This window comes from Psammomys obesus, unplaced genomic scaffold (genome assembly GCF_907164565.1).
Source record: "Psammomys obesus unplaced genomic scaffold, mPsaObe1.curated_primary_1811, whole genome shotgun sequence".
NCBI classification, from domain to species: domain Eukaryota; kingdom Metazoa; phylum Chordata; class Mammalia; order Rodentia; family Muridae; genus Psammomys; species Psammomys obesus.
The window spans coordinates 8,793,248-8,808,987 of record NW_026585609.1 but is presented as its reverse complement, the minus strand read 5'-3'; the positions used below and the strand labels follow the sequence as shown (position 1 = coordinate 8,808,987).

Here is a 15,740-nt window from a genome sequence, read left to right as displayed (position 1 = left end):
TCTAAACATTTACAATGTTGACCGGTGTTTTGAAGTTTACTTATCTTAGCAGTCAGTATCATCCTCATCAATAGGCTGATTGGAAATGAACTTAGGTATGAAATCTCTTCCAAGTTTTCTTGTTTGGAAACCCAAAAGCTATGTCCAACTTGGGTTGCCTAGGTTTGATGGTGTTTATCTTTATTCCCTGCTTCGTCTTCATGCTTCATCTCTTACACCAGATAGAAGTTCACCCTGTTTGCCTCGTCTTCGGCATCTGCTACCATGTGAAAACCCGAGCAACAGTATAATTTGACCATAGTTATTTTGAGTTCAGTACATTCTCATTTCTTCCTTTGAGGAGTTATGTTTCAGTTCCAACTTCAAAAGTTCCACTTTCTGGATGATGCTGTACCTTAAACCCGGTGCATTTTCCCCCTGTGAGAAAGGCAGCCAGTTCATTTGCTTGTTCCCATTTACCCCTCATCACAAGAGTTCTTTGTGTCAGTCTCCTAGGTAGATTGCTTTACTTCTCTAAACACCTTCGGCATGCACGAGGAAGAAATATACACCTCTCTTCAGTGGGACAGTCCAACCTCAGAGGCCTCTCAGAAGTGTCTGTCTACTAGCAAATGTTCAGGTAATAAATTCAAAATTTGTAGTAGAAAACTGGGTTTGTTTTTTTTTTTTTTCTGTGATGACCCCAAGGTGTTTCTTCTAAACTGAGATAGCCTCCTTGGACTACTCTAGGAGGCCTGACACATTCAGCAACAGGGAAGAGTGAGTAAAGGGCCCTGGGCTTGGAAAATGTGATATATCCTCTGCTTCAAATTTGAAAAAAGTAAAAGAAACCATATAATTTAAGTTGTTTTGGTTTTTGAATAAAACACTTAGCAAATTATCTGACAAACATTAAGAGATGTAGAAAAAATTGAAAAACTGGAAAAAATCTCCTCATGCTGCTACAATTACGTTTTCATTATTTAATACCTGTTTTTACATCTTAGGCTACTCTTTATTTTTAAAACTCTACAGCACAAAACATTTTCCAGGAGATAAGTTTTTATGTATGTTTATTGTCATTTCTTTAATTAATCAACTAAATGTCACATATAATATCCTACAGCAAATAAATGGATGGGCTTTAAGAGTGTTTTATTATATTTTCCCAAGCAATTACATTGTTAGTTTTTAGTCCTGACTTGTTACAAAGTAAGTAACTGAGGCTAATTTTTCCATCTCAGTTCTCCAATACAATATTAGCATCAGAATCTCTTTTGTCACATACAGCATCATTTCAAAGTCCCAGGAATGACCCAGAATCATCACAGGCAAGACATTATCTGGCTTATCATGATATTTTAGGATACATTTTATTTTTTATTAGTATGAAGAATGTAATAAGCCACATCATTCACTTTTCCTCCTGGAAGAGTTGTAAAATTAGCTGGAAATTTTTTGCTCATTTTCTAAATTACACATTAAAATTAAAAATACTTTAATGAATCATGTACAACAGATGTTAAAAACAGGTAAGAGAGTCTTTTTTTCTTGCTAAGAAAGACAAGATGTGATGTTAAGAATTCAACATTGTCTGGTTGATACTATTTAATCATTAAAAAAGATTAGATAGGTAGATAGATTATAGATAGATAGATAGATAGATAGATAGATAGATGATAGATAGGTGATAGATAGATAAATCTAATTGCTTATTAAAGCCATAATATTGTAATTAGGATTGGAGAGATATGCTATTAAGTCTATTGAATTTGGTATTTCCCAAGTCCGATTTATCCCTAGCTATAAGGTTCATTTGAGAGAATTTAAGCAAAGATTTTTCTTTTCCTATTAGAGTTTCAAATCTTTGTATTTATCCAGTAGGAAGGACTAATCTTTCTTCCACTTATTCTGACATCATCTCCTCCCATTCCTTCCAACTGCTTTATCTAACTCATGGCATTATTCTGATTCCACATTTAGGAACATGGTGTGTTGTGACGAAGATTTCCTGTGTGATCTGTGTGGGCTTATTAGCAACATCTATTTTCTTGGGCATCAAGTGTAAGTTACAAAAACACAACTTCAACGTAACCTGTTAACATAAATGGGTTATGAATTATGTTTAGCTGCATTATTATGTAAAAAGTCCATGTATGTAAATAGATGAATAAATCATTTAAGAACTATTTGAGTGCACATAAATGCTATAAAGGCATTTAGATTTATACTAAGAGAAAGGCCACAAGTGAGATAGAAGAATCTGACAAAATTAATCACCTGATGGAAAGGGGCATGGTGGAGAGGAGGGAGGGAGGAAGGGACTGGGAGAGAATGAGGGATCAGGACACGGCTGGGATACAGAGTTAATAAAATGTAACTGATAAGAAAAAAATAAAATAAAAAAAATTAATCACCTGAAAGAATGCAATTAATTAATGTATATACTATTTAAAACTGCTGGTATAAATGTAGAGCTATACTTGTGTGGTCTTTCTCAAGAAAGCGGAAGGTTAACAGATCAGGTATAGGGTTCAAACCATTAGTTTTGAAAAATAATATGCAAATTAGATTCACATATGTACATGTGCCCTGCACATGTGTAGACAAGGATTTCAGCAAATGTAACCTGAATGTCAGCCAGCACTGCTTGAGTAATCATGTGCAAGCTGTATGGACTTGAAACTTTCCCCTCATTCTTTTGTGTTTCTGGATTTTCTTTAATGTCATGTGCTAATTAAGTATTGATTTGAAAACTTTCTACTACAAACTACTTCTAGAGAGATCAGTTTTCTTTGCGCTTTTTCTGTTTTTTTTTTTTTTTTTTTGTTGTTGTTGTTTTTTTCTAACTCATTATTTAAGTGCAGTATGCGGCATCATATACTCAATAATTTTGTTTGGGAGATTTACAAGTATTTTGGTACAGTTCCCTGGAAAACTGCATTGTTCAGTCATCATTCCTAACTTGGTGCAAGTTGATTACGACTCAAACACTAACAAAAGTCAAGCGTTTGCTTCCTATGTAAAGTGAAACTCTACGAAGACGTCTCCTTTCCCTTTCCCTGACTTGTTCCCATGCAGTCCGTGCCATCCAGAGTGTAATAAGCAAAGCCCAAGTGACCTGGAGCCAGGTGTTGGTGGCGCACGCCTGTAATCCCAGCACTCAGGGAGGCAGAGACAGGAGGATCTGTGTGAGTTTGAGGCCAGCCTGGTCTACAAAGTGACTCCAGAATAGCCAAGGCTACAGAGGAGAAACTTTGTCTCGAAAAAACAAAACAAACAAACCAAAAAAAAAAAAAAAAAAAAAAAAGAAACAAAGAAACAAAGAAACAAAGAAATGACTTGAAATATCATTTATCCAGTAAAGTTCATCAGAATATGAAAAGTATAGCTCAACTTTCTAAAAATAAGAATATTTTTCAATCCTTATATGTACCAGGTTATTTATATGATAAAACAAAGAATTTTGGTTTTCTACTCCTAACTGGAGGTAGTGCCCAAACCAAGTAGTTACTAAAAATTAAAATAAAATTCATTCTCCAAGTATATGCACAGTTCTTAGATTAACACCTACCAAGTTATTAATGAAAGAAAAAGCTGATGAGCTGCATCTACTTCAACATAAAAATGCCTGAATATACAAGACAAAAGAAGAAAGCACTTGCAAACCACATTCCCAATCATATACGTGAACCTAAAGTTGATAAAACTCTAAGAACCCAACAAAAAAACCAAGCCATTCATTTGTAAAATGGAAAAATGACATGACACATTTCTCCAAAGGATTTATGGAAGTGTCAAGCAAGCATGAACACAGGATTCGATATCTTTAGCCATTTGAAAAACAAGTTAAAGCCACCGTGAGGCGCAGTACACCAGAAAGCTAAAAGTACAAACCGGAAAGACCACAGGTTTGATGGTCTGGGAAGCTTAATTATCGGTCACCCCTGGTAAGACTATACAGTGCTACAGCCCCTGGGGGAAAGGGGGAGTGATGAAAACATGACCTTTCTACAACTCAACAATTTCACCCCCAAACACCCATCTCAGAAAAATAGAAGTTTCTGTTTACTAAAACCTGAACATAACCTGGGTATCACATCTTGACTTGTAAGAACTAAGCAGGAAAACAACCAAGGTGCCCTTTGGTGAATGAATAGTTAAATAAATGTGGTAATCAATATCAAAGAAATCCTTTCAACAACAAAAATTCAATCAGCTATTAAATTAGCCAACTGTCCAGATGAATCTCCTGGTGAGGATCCTGAGTGGGGTGTGGGGAGGCCTTAAAATGTATTGTTTCTATAATATCAAGGTAGTGACAAAAATCACTGAACCAGAGCACAGTGTTAAAGAGCAGAAAGGGCAGGAGGGGAATGAGCCACCTTCGTAAAAAGACAATGGGCAGGATCAACATGATGATGGAGAAATGGCGTGTTGTAGTATTATCAATGCTGATATCCTAGTTATGACCCTAAATAGATAGTTTTCAAGATGGTTCCATACGGTGGAAATTGGGCTAAGGGCTGACAGAATCTATTATTTCTTATAGCTACATATGAATCTTCAGCTGCCTCAGAACAAAATTCCATTTAAAAATTAAGACAGGCAGCTTCCGTGGTGGACTTATCCATTATCACTGTTGTAGAGATGTCTTATTACAGGAATGCATGCGTGAAATGTATCTGGTTCTACCATTGAAATCATAGAGACACATGGCACCTATTCGTGTGTGTGTGTGTGTGTGTGTGTGTGTGTGTTTTAACAACTTGCAACAGGAGTTACCTGCCCTCCCAGAACCCAAGATTTTAATATATCCACCTTGCTGGAAAAGAGGTTAAGGGTTGGGGCTTTAACTCAGTGGTAGAGCTCTTGCCTAGTGAGCACATCTGGCTTTTGTATCTAGCACTGAAAACCACCACCACCAAAAATCCAGTGAACTAGAAAATAAAGCAGAAGAAATACATATATTTTTTTAAAGTGTGAAAAAGATGATAGCAAAACACTGAAATAGGAGCAAACAGGAGCTACATGAAACAGGAGCTACATGAAAAAGACTAGGTAAGCTATGTGTTGTGGTGCTTAAACTTGTCCTCTTGGTTAGTCTGGGACCAGTAACGTGTTTCCAAGGAGGATTAATTAAACGGAAGCTCTCCTTGTGAGAAGCAGCATCACCTAGTCTGGAAAGCCTGGATGGAGAAGAAGAGAGCCCTCCTGTGTCAGCATTCTCTACTCCCTTCCTGGGTGCTTTGATGTAATCCATTCTGTTCCTCCAATGCCTTCCTCTTTGTCAGTTCATGAGAAGTTTACTGTGAGTTAAGTTTACTGCGCCACTTTTGAGTGGCAACTAAGAGAGAGTGGGTGAGAGTTCCTCATTAAATGTCACAGGGAAACTGCATAAACATCTGGGAAAGTGCTGACATCATTTCTCATAGTTACAATGACATCAATCCCAAATACGTCAAAATGGAAATGAACCAATATGGACATGAGACAATAGTTTCACATGTAAAACTAAAATTGCCAGGAGTTTTAGCATAAAGGTATTTATTTATAATTTTTAAATTAACAGTACTGGCTAGATCCACACTAATATCTTTGCTAACAACCCCACTGCTTTTTTTTCCAACTTAACTGCTACACCACTGTGTATATCCTTTCTAGTCTTTTAATCTAGAATGTGCAACCTAAAATATAAAATAATGGTGTCTCAAAAAAAAAAGACTAAAATTTTTCAGCCATTCAAATAAATTATCCAAAATCAAGCCAAACGTCTAACAAAATGTACACAGTAGCTTATAGCTTACCAAAAATCAATTTTCAATGTGATATGCCAACAAATAACTCTAGGCACAAATATCTCTAGTTGTTAAAAGAGACTCATAGGACCCAAACAAACAGCGGGCTTTAACATGTTGTTGAAATTTAAGGAGTTTACTTTGTTATACAACAAGAATGCAACTTAAGAATACTGAAGTAGAGATATTGCCGGTAAAGCTTCTCATCAGCAGGCTCCCACCCGGATAGAGCGAGGAGTGGTGGTGATCCAGACCTGTATCCTCAGCAAATGGGAGGAAGAGACATGGGCATCAGGAGCATAAGGTCGTTTTGGGCTACGTGATGAGTTTGAGGCCGTCCTGGGATACATGAGGTGCTGTCTCAAGATAAATAGGGGGAATAAGAGAGACGGTGTGGATCCCTGTGTCTGTTCCCAGCAAGACTTTTTCTGTTGGTTTAGGAATCGCTGATGTTTGCACAGGATACTGTGCTATTAAGGAGCCACGGGAGTCTTGCCTGGGGATTTTTATATTTTGCTGATCATAAAGTCAAAATTTTGCTGAGACTAGGCAACCAGACTTAGCAGAAGGCATCTCTCAGGGTCTCATTAAAACCAGGGGCGCATCATCCAGCATGCTGCCGTCAATAAGCAGTGCCGACAAGTTAGTCACATTCTGGTCTCCTAATTCTCAGACCGACAGTTACAAGCTGCAATCATTAACGAGCTTGCAACACACCTTGTTTGAAGGTCAGTGCCTTGTGTGAACTTCAGATGTGCCACTCAGCCCATGCTAGGTAATTCCCACAGCACAAGGAAACAAAGGAGAGTACTAGAAAGCCAATGAAGGGCATAGTGTTTAAAAACTGTAATCACACATTTCACAGACAAGAAAATGCATCCGACCTATTTTTCATTTGTGAAGAACAGAAAGGGCTGTAAATGTAGATAACCTAGAAACACTGTACAAGGGTCTAGATGGAGGGGAAACTTAGAAATACTGAATGGAATTTAAATGTCTGCAAACTTTTGATCTAGCCACTCATCTTAAAAATGTCTTTCAAATGTGTAAAATGAGGTAAGGCTAAGATTCTTTTACGTGTGTGGATTTGTGTGTGTGCTTATGTGTGTGTATACACTCATACCAGTTTATCTTCGTGTGGCTGCATGTGTGTGGAGGACAGAGAACCTTGGGTATCATTTAGTGTCATCACTCAGGAGCCCTCCACCTTGTCTGTTGCCACATGGTGTCTTCCTGGCCTGCAGCTTACCCACTGGAGAATGCTAGCCAGCCAGGTCAGTCCAGAGATCCAATCGTCTCCATCTCTCTAGTGTTGGGATTACAAGTCTGCACCACCATGCCCAGTTTTTCATATGGGCTCTGGGAATAAAGGTCCTCAAGCTGGCACAGTAAGTGATTTCTATTAACTGAGCTATCTCCCCAGCCCCAAGACCAAAATCCTTTAAACAGTGTTTTCCCCCTTGTCATACAAGAGGATGAGCCATTTGAGAATAAAGCCATAGTGCTTTGCCCAACATGCACGAGGCCTTAGGCTCAATTCCCAGCCCTGCAAAACAAACAAATCAATCATCTAATTAATTTTTTTAAATGGCACCAAAGAACTACTGAAGGAAATCGTGACGCAGCCACACAGTGACTTTCTATCCCATTACAATGGGTGAGTGAGAGATGTTTGTGTACGCACAGGAATGAACACTGAAATATACTTTAAGTTAAAAAAAACCAAACATTCACCATCACACGAACAGACTCTCATCCCATTTATTAATTGATTTTTTAAAAAGAATTTGATAAATTTATCTGCTCTTGGGAGTGGGACTGGGTGAGCAAAGGAAAGGGATGGCCTCAAGGCTGTTTGTTCTTGATTGTTTTGTTTTTGCTAGGTGTCCTTCATAGTGCTTGATTCTTGAACAATGTAAATTTCAAACAGAAACCCAAAACCAGGAAATCACACCTCATTTATAGTTTTCTTTGCTGCAATACATCAGTATTTGACGTAGAATATGTGCCATTGCCAGTTTTCCAGGTTTCCTCTCTTGTAACGGATCAGCAGGAAAGACTCACCCAACAGGACAAAGCACTGAGAAACCAAACTCTGCAGCTGGAAAACTGCCAAGCCTTGCTACAAAAATGGCTCCACTCAGGTAACTGACAGAGGATCAGTGTGGTTTTGCATTGTTGGTCATATAGCCTAGGCTGGCCAGAACTCAGTATGGCTGGTTTCCCATGTGTGGTGACTGTTAGGGGACAGTTTCCCGGGTCCAGCCATCTCAGGAACAAGTTCCATCTTGCTGGCAGGGTCAAAACTGAGTTCATATTCCCAGACCTCGAAACCCAACTGCTGTCCTACTTCTTCAGGTGTTTTTTTATGTTTGTCTGTTAACCAGTAAAGAATGTAAAGAGAGAAGTTGCGATTATCCGTTATCTAAGCTAAGGCACACAAGTCATAATTACGTTGCCTGTCTTGACTTAGTTAACTAAGTGTAGCTGGCCCACTCCCTTGTTCCCTTATCACTTTAGATTCCAGGCCAGAGTCCAAGAAGACATTACTGCAGAAAGCTGAGTCGAAGGTCCTGAAATCAGGTGATCTGGAAAGACCCATGTTTTCTTCCTTGCTCGACCCCTAGTGTCAAAATATGATTGCTCAATACAACAGCCCACACTGCTCCTGTTCCCATCCTTTAAAAATGTTGTACAATCTCCCTTCCAAGAGGAGGTTCAGATCCTGAACTGGCTGCCTCCCTGCTCAAGCAGAAAATAAAGCTTGCATTTTAAGCTTGTGTCTCTGAAGTGACTTTTCTTGGCTTCCACCCCGAATCCAATAGTGACTCCTTGGCCTCAGCCTCCTGAGTGCTGGGATGACAGTCATGAAAAATCATGCCCAGCTAAGAACAGGTGATCTCAGTAGAGATCCAAATGTCTGCCGCAGCTGCACAAAAGATTTGATTCTGTGTATTCTATTCTCTATGGGTTATTAAGGTTTAGAGTGAGTGCTAAGACAGTTCTGAAAGATGGAAAATAATGGGCACATGAAAAGAGCAAAGAGGTCCTTACTCAGGGATTTGATCATAACCTCTCGACCTCAGGGAAGCGGGATTCCGGGGCCATTAACTACTGCTTTTCTCCCTTCAGCTGTTAACCTACAGTTTTCTAGGAACCTGACCAGAAATTTTCAGGGCAAGGACATGTGCTGAACTCCTTGTGCAAGCCTAGTGGATCCTGTTTTTGCTTTATCAGGTTGTAACTCCGCCCAAGGCCCCTCCAAAGCCTCTCCTGATAGTCTCCCTTATCAAAAGGCAAAGATTTCTTAGAGATGTAAATCTAGAGGGCCAGCAGAACGGCATGCAGGGCCAATGCAAGGACACTTGCTCGTGGCTGTTTCTGAGGAGCCTGTACCCATAATTATATAGGGGTCCCCGCATTTGGATCTTTTAGTTTCAGCAGCTCAGCCTCAAGGAAGTCCACACCCATGCTTTCAGGTGGCTCTTCATTTTTTTTTCTCCAGTGCCTCCCATACTCCTAGCCCTCATGCTTATTAAATTCTATATTAGAATATCTTTCACAATCTCCTGCTCTGTTTCAGACTGTCTTGAAATACTTTTCTGTCAAAAAAAAAAAAAAATCCCAGTTTGGCCACAGTTCAGGTCCCTAAAAGATTAGCTGAACCCTTCATATTGCTAAAGGCTAGTACACTCTCTGACCCCTCACAGCTGAAAAGCTTGACACAATTTTGGTTGCTCTGTAGGACAGCCTCTTCTGTACCTTCCAGTGAAATGCTAAAAAGATTGACATTCCTGAAAAGTTCACCTATCCCAAGCTTAGAGCAGGATCCAGCAGGATGTGTATGATTCCTAGGCTAGGCTTTTAAGAATCAACAATATATTTCACCCAGTCACTCAAATCTAGGCCTGTTTTCAATTCTAGCTCCAAAGTGGGCAATTCATTTACTTTGGCTCTTGCTTTAGACTCTTACTGTAAATAAAAGCATAAAAATTGATCTCAGGAATAAGACTATCATAAAAATTATTATAAAATGCAAGACTCACTTTCTTCTAAATTCATTAATAAAAAGTTAATTCAGTTTTATCTTTTATGATTATTTTTAAGCCTAACATTGTTTTACTACTGATTTTACAGTTTGTTAAGTATTCAATGGTGACTTATTCAGAATGTTAAATTTCCTCTAGAAGATACCGTTGCATTTTGAGTTATGTGAAAAGAAAAATCTACCATTTTTTCTTTTAAAAATTGGTTAATTTTTAAAGAGTATGTATGTGTGCGCAGGTATCTGCGTGGGGGCGTGTGAGTGCAAGTGGCAGAGAAGGCCAAAGACATCACCTCTCCCTGGAACTGGATTTACAGGTAGTTGTGAGCCACCCAACTTAGGTGCTGGGAACAGAACTTGGGTCCTTGGCATGAGCAATGTGCACTTTTTACTTCAGTGCCATCACTAAGGTCCTCACAGTTTATTCCAACTGAACATTTAAGGAAAAAAATGTTTGCAGAGTCACTGAGTGTCTAGAGTATTCTTATTATAGCAATTTATTGTAAGCATGAGTCAGTACCACTTCTGAGCCATCCACATTGAACACAGGGATAACCTGCTTTGGAGATCTGCTAATCCATCCCGTTTTCCAGCCTTCCAAATGCCCTGTCAACACTAAGCCCTCTGTGACCTTCATGGGCTCAGCATGTTGATTAGCACTGATTCCAAACACAGGTTGCTGAAAAGCCTTAAAGGACTCAGTGTTCAGTCCTGAAAAACTACCAGTGAGGTGTTTCTTAACCCCCATGGAATGCTACTCTTTAGTACCCAGTGTTCTCTGAGTTGTCCTGCCTTCCTCCTAAACGCCATGCTAGAAGCTCTCAGTCAGCTCTGCGCTGTTTTGAGTATATTCTTTCCCACAACATGTTCCTTAAAAGAACACCTTACCATTAAAGTCTGATTCTTAGCTCTCGTGAAATTCTAAAACGTTGTTTCTTTATATAGGCATGTTTCTTCATACCTACTTGTTTCAAGCCACTCTTTTCTTTATACATGAAATATTTTCTTGCTTAGGTCTCAGAATTAAAACATAAACTCACGGCTTACTTCTCAGCCCAGCCAATGGCTCCATGGGGAAAAAAAATAGACCCATTTTTTTCTATAGGAGGAACGATTTGGGTAAAGCCATCTCCATGCTGATTTTAACTGAAACTAATTATTAGAGCACTATTTCAGGTGAAAATTACATAAGTCTCATTGTTCCCAGCCTCAGAGAAGATGGAGGGGTAGGTGCTGTATCATGGGTACCATTTTGTTATTTTGGAGGAGTTGGGATGCCAATTTTGTGACTGCTGACATTTAAGGAAATGTTTCTATTTGAAGGTAGTAACTGCACCCCTTGCCCACTCAACTGGATTCAGAATGGAAAAAGTTGTTACTATGCCTTTAAAAGTTGGAACATGTGGAACGGCAGTAAGGAGAGCTGTTTAAAAGAGGATGCTAGTCTCCTTCAAATAGAGAGCAAAGAAGAAATGGTAAAGACTGTTCTATGATTTCATGTTGTTCAGAAAATACCACGTTACTCATTAAAATAGTACAGATTCTCATAAAATAGGATTCCTTAATTTTTCCATAGCAGTGGTATATTTTTAATATAAATATCAAAGAGACAAAGTAGAGATTCATATAATTTGTTTTCCCTTTGTTTTCAGTTGGAGAACTGAAAATGAGGTTGGTTTTTCCAGAAAGTGAGGATAGCAGACTGTTTACGCCTTAGTTAACCCAGGAGGAAGGACGCAGAGATTACTGAGTTGAGACAGGCTCCCGCTATCATATACATCCTAACTGTGGATGTTCTTAAATAGAGTTACTATGTTTGATGCTGCAGGGAACAAAATAATTTATAATTCACAGGAAGAAATAGAAGTATGGAAACTGAAGTCCTGCTCAGCATGTGATGGCACATGCATGTAGAAACTCCAGTACACGGATGGCTGAGACAGGGGAGTCTTGAGTTTGAGGCGTGTGTATTAAGATCCTGTCTCAAAAACAAACAGAAGTTACAAAGAATAAAACCTGAGCTGATGTCATGAAATACATTGGCTTAATAGAGGGAAATATATGCTATTATTAAATAATTATTTGAATATAGTATTAATAATATATTATTATTAAATATATAATTATTATTAAATTATTATTATTAACTCTTATTAAATGTTCAGTTTACTGGCCTCGCTTACTAGGATCTTGACAAATAAACAGTGCAGTGTCTCCGGAAGCATTTCTACCCTTAAATAGAATATCTAAAGTGGGATCCATGGCTAGACCTTTCTCACCCTAGCAAAATTGTCACCAACTGAAGTTTAGTTTTATAAGAACAACGGGGAATGTTAAGATTATGCAGCAAACCAGAAAGCTTTAGACTGTATTATTATAATACTTCAAAATTACTTTCTGCAAAAAATTTGATGACAAAATAAAATATGTTTCATCCGGAAAGAAAAAAAAAAAGTGCTCAGAATAAGATGTGGCTGGAATCTCCAAAATGTCACAATATTAAAGTGTAATATAGAGGAAAATAATCCACATGGTGAGTGAAGTGGGTGAACTTTTTTTACTTTTGATTATGAAGGATCAGCATAAGATTTACTCTGCTCTAATGTATACTATCTGGCAGTCTCTGAATTTATTAAAACTCAAATATTTTGGATATATTTTCCATAGTATTTAACACACCATACTGACTACACAGAAGAAGACTCCTCTGTGTGTGTGTGTGGGGGGGTGCGTGTGTGTCTGTGCGCTTCAATGTAATCTCTTTTTCTTCAGCACTATTTCTCATTGATTTCTAACCAGGCAAAATATCAGACTTTATATTGCATAGTAGTTTAGGTTGTTATTTATTTTTCTTCATTGGCAGTTTGTATCTTCTTTTCAATAGGATTTTATCTACAGCATGAGGACACTCAGAGAAGCTGAATACTGGGTGGGATTGTTTCAAGATGGACTCAGTGGATCTTGGTTCTGGCAAGACAGCTCTTCTCTCTCTGACTTGTAAGTCTATGAAGGAGACATTACAAGGAAAACTAGAAATGTGAAGACATTTTAAACGTTTACTTTGTACCTTGTATTTCCTCCAGAAGGCATAGGAGCATGATACTTTTACAGGCTCCTGACTGGAATTATAACTAACATACTTAAGACTTGGGTTTATTGCTTCTCTCTTAGTTAGGGTTTCTATTGTTGTGATGAAACATAGTGACCAAAAAACAACTTGGACAGGAAAGGGTTTATTTTGTTTACATATCCACATGGCTGTTCATTACCGAAGGAAGTCAGGACAGGAACAGAAACAGGACAGGAACCTGGAGGCAGGAACTGATACAGAGGCCATGGAAGGGTATTTACTGGTTTGTTCCTCATGGCTTGCTCAGTCTGCTTTCTTATGGAACCCACAACCACCATCCCAGTGATGGCATACCCGCAATGGACTGAGACCTCGCCCATTAATCATTAACTGAAAATATGCCTTACAGGTTTGCCTACAACCCGATCTTATGGAGGCATTTTCTTAATTGAGGTTCCCTCCTCTCAAATGACTTTAGCTTTTGTGTCAAGTTGACATAAAACTATCCTGCACAGCTTCTAAATCTCCCTCCTTATCAGTCCACCTACCATTATCCCTTAGAAAATTCTTATCATAATCCAAGTGTCTAAACAGGCAATATAATGCAAGTATCAAGAACATTCTTTCTCTAACTGTTAATGCTGAGAGAGCCTTCTGGTCAAAAGACTAGTGACTATTGGGCACTTTCTATGTTGAGGTTTCCAGATGGGAGTGGAGATTCGTGGGCACCATCAGGTACCTTAGCATTTTGAGAATGGAATCAATAGAAACACACTGGATAATTACATAGCTTTGTGTAAACATGGCTTGGTTTTCTTTATAAGACCTTTGCTTAAATTACAGCAACGTATTTTTTAGTAAAACTAAAAGGAGGATAAAACCACCACAAGAGGGTGACACATTAAAGCAAGTTAACGTGACTCCAACAGCGTCTTTGGAGAGTTTCCCTTTCAAGTACCACTGTCGTTTTCAAGTCTAACCTCTAACCTGGGAAGTTAACTTTTTCAGGTTGCCAACAAAGAGCAAGCATTCAGCGGAGCAGCTCTGTGGATACCTCAAAGACCGTAACTTCCTCTCAGATAACTGCAAGAGCTGGAAATATTTTATCTGTGAGAAGAATGCATTTGGGTCCTGCGTCTGAAAGATGTAACTCAAAGCCTCCTCTGTTACATGAGTGTTTGAAAGAGGCCAAGAGCAAAGGCAGGAGGAGATTGCTGTGTGGCCCATGAAAGCAGATTTGCTCTATATTTACACTTGGCAATATTCTTTAGAGAGAAGTGAGCAGCATAGGGACCTCCCGTGTTTGTAATTTTCCTCTGACATAGAGGTTTGCAGTGTCTTACCTTTGGAACTAGGAGTCTATTGCTCTAGGATTTGGGAGCTCAGGTTGAATGCTTATAGCCCTGGGTCTTAGTCACCACCGGCCCCAGCTCTTGGCAGATTTCATAATCCTCGATCATTAGTAAAAGCAGCACCACACAGGAGTCCAGTCGCAACAGGTATCTCCCACTAGTGTCATAGTTCTTGGATGGCTGTAGGAAGATGGGACACTCACCTCTGCAGTGACTGTTACAGTCCTCTTGTCTAGAATGTGGAACTATCCCATCAGCCCCTGTTGGGTGCTAGCGTTACAGTTCCCAGCGTAGGTAGTCTGTGATCCTGGGTCCTAAAGACCGGCAGCTCCTTGGTTCTTCCAGTTCCCTGAGTCCACTGTTTGTCCTCTCTGATTTGCCACAGCCTTCTGTCTTTAAACAGCCTTGCTCTTCTACCTTCTCTCTTATTGTCTCTGACTGCACCATTCCTCGGTGTCTCCCTGCTTCTGCTGCCCAGTCTTTCTGCCATGGCTGCTCTCTGGAATTCTTCAGCTGTTCTCTTGTCCATCTCTACCGCCATGGTGTCTGTACTGCCTCCACCAGAGCAGTAGTCGCTTCCAGTGCTGCTTGGCTTTGCTAGCACCCCGGGCTTCTGTACCTTCCCTGTGTGTTACCAGCTCAGCCCACTCTTCTAACGATAACAAGCAAAGGAGGTGAGAAAGAACCACTCGGGAAGTCTTTTCTTGGTCCTAACGTTGCAACATCAGGAATGTCAGGGAGGGGGTTTCCTGGCACACTCCACCATTGAACCAAACAGCTCTTTTAACAGACAAGGGCCAAGGGTTGGAAGTGCTCCCTTTCTGGCCGGAGGGAGCACAGTTGCAGAATAGGCTGGGCTATCTGCAGTTTCCAAGACCTGTCTTGCTTAGAATGCTGCCTTCCACAGGCTGGTCCAGCTGTGGGAGTAGTAGAACCTGGAGCCTGTTTTCAGCCATGGGTTGGTCGTATTCTTCAGCAGCTAGAGTGTTGGGGTGATCTTCTTATGCGCTTTGTAGAGGCTGTTTTTGTATTATTCAAATTCTGATTTCTGTACCAGCAGAGATTTGAGTATAGGCCATGGAACTTTGGTATTGTTATTTGCACGAAGCATTACCTGTCTCAGTGCTTTGTAAACACCCTTCTCCATCACCTTCTGATTGGCAAGGCAGGTGAGGATAGGCAGGACTTCCCCAGAGATACGAACTTCTGGAAAGAATCAGGCATGCGGGACTCTCCAGCCAGACAGAGAGGAAAAAACTATGTAGATTAGTATAAATGTGTTGATTTATGTTTTATGAGCTAGCTGGGAGCAAGCCTAAGCTAACACCAGGCTTTCACATAAATAAGAAGTCTCTGTGTCTTTACTTGGGTAGCTGGTGGATGGAGACAGTCCGACGATGCTGGAGTGTCCTCAGAGTAAGGTGCCCAAACTGCTGGACTGCTGTGAGGACAGTCTGGCCAGTTGTTAGTAAAGAGGCTGCTTGGCTGACAGCTTG

The 15,740-nt window shown here is 39.7% G+C and overlaps 1 protein-coding gene across 1 annotated transcript; it reads left to right on the top strand.

Moving 5' to 3' along the window:
• Positions 1–498: 498 nt before the first annotated feature.
• On the top strand, positions 499–14,033 carry Clec9a (C-type lectin domain containing 9A). Its single transcript, XM_055611940.1, has 6 exons — positions 499–619; positions 1,963–2,043; positions 7,796–7,921; positions 11,146–11,297; positions 12,707–12,819; positions 13,901–14,033. The coding sequence occupies exons 1-6, from the start codon at positions 529–531 to the stop codon at positions 14,031–14,033; spliced, it is 696 nt and encodes a 231-aa protein (XP_055467915.1). The 5' UTR covers positions 499–528.
• Positions 14,034–15,740: the final 1,707 nt, after the last annotated feature.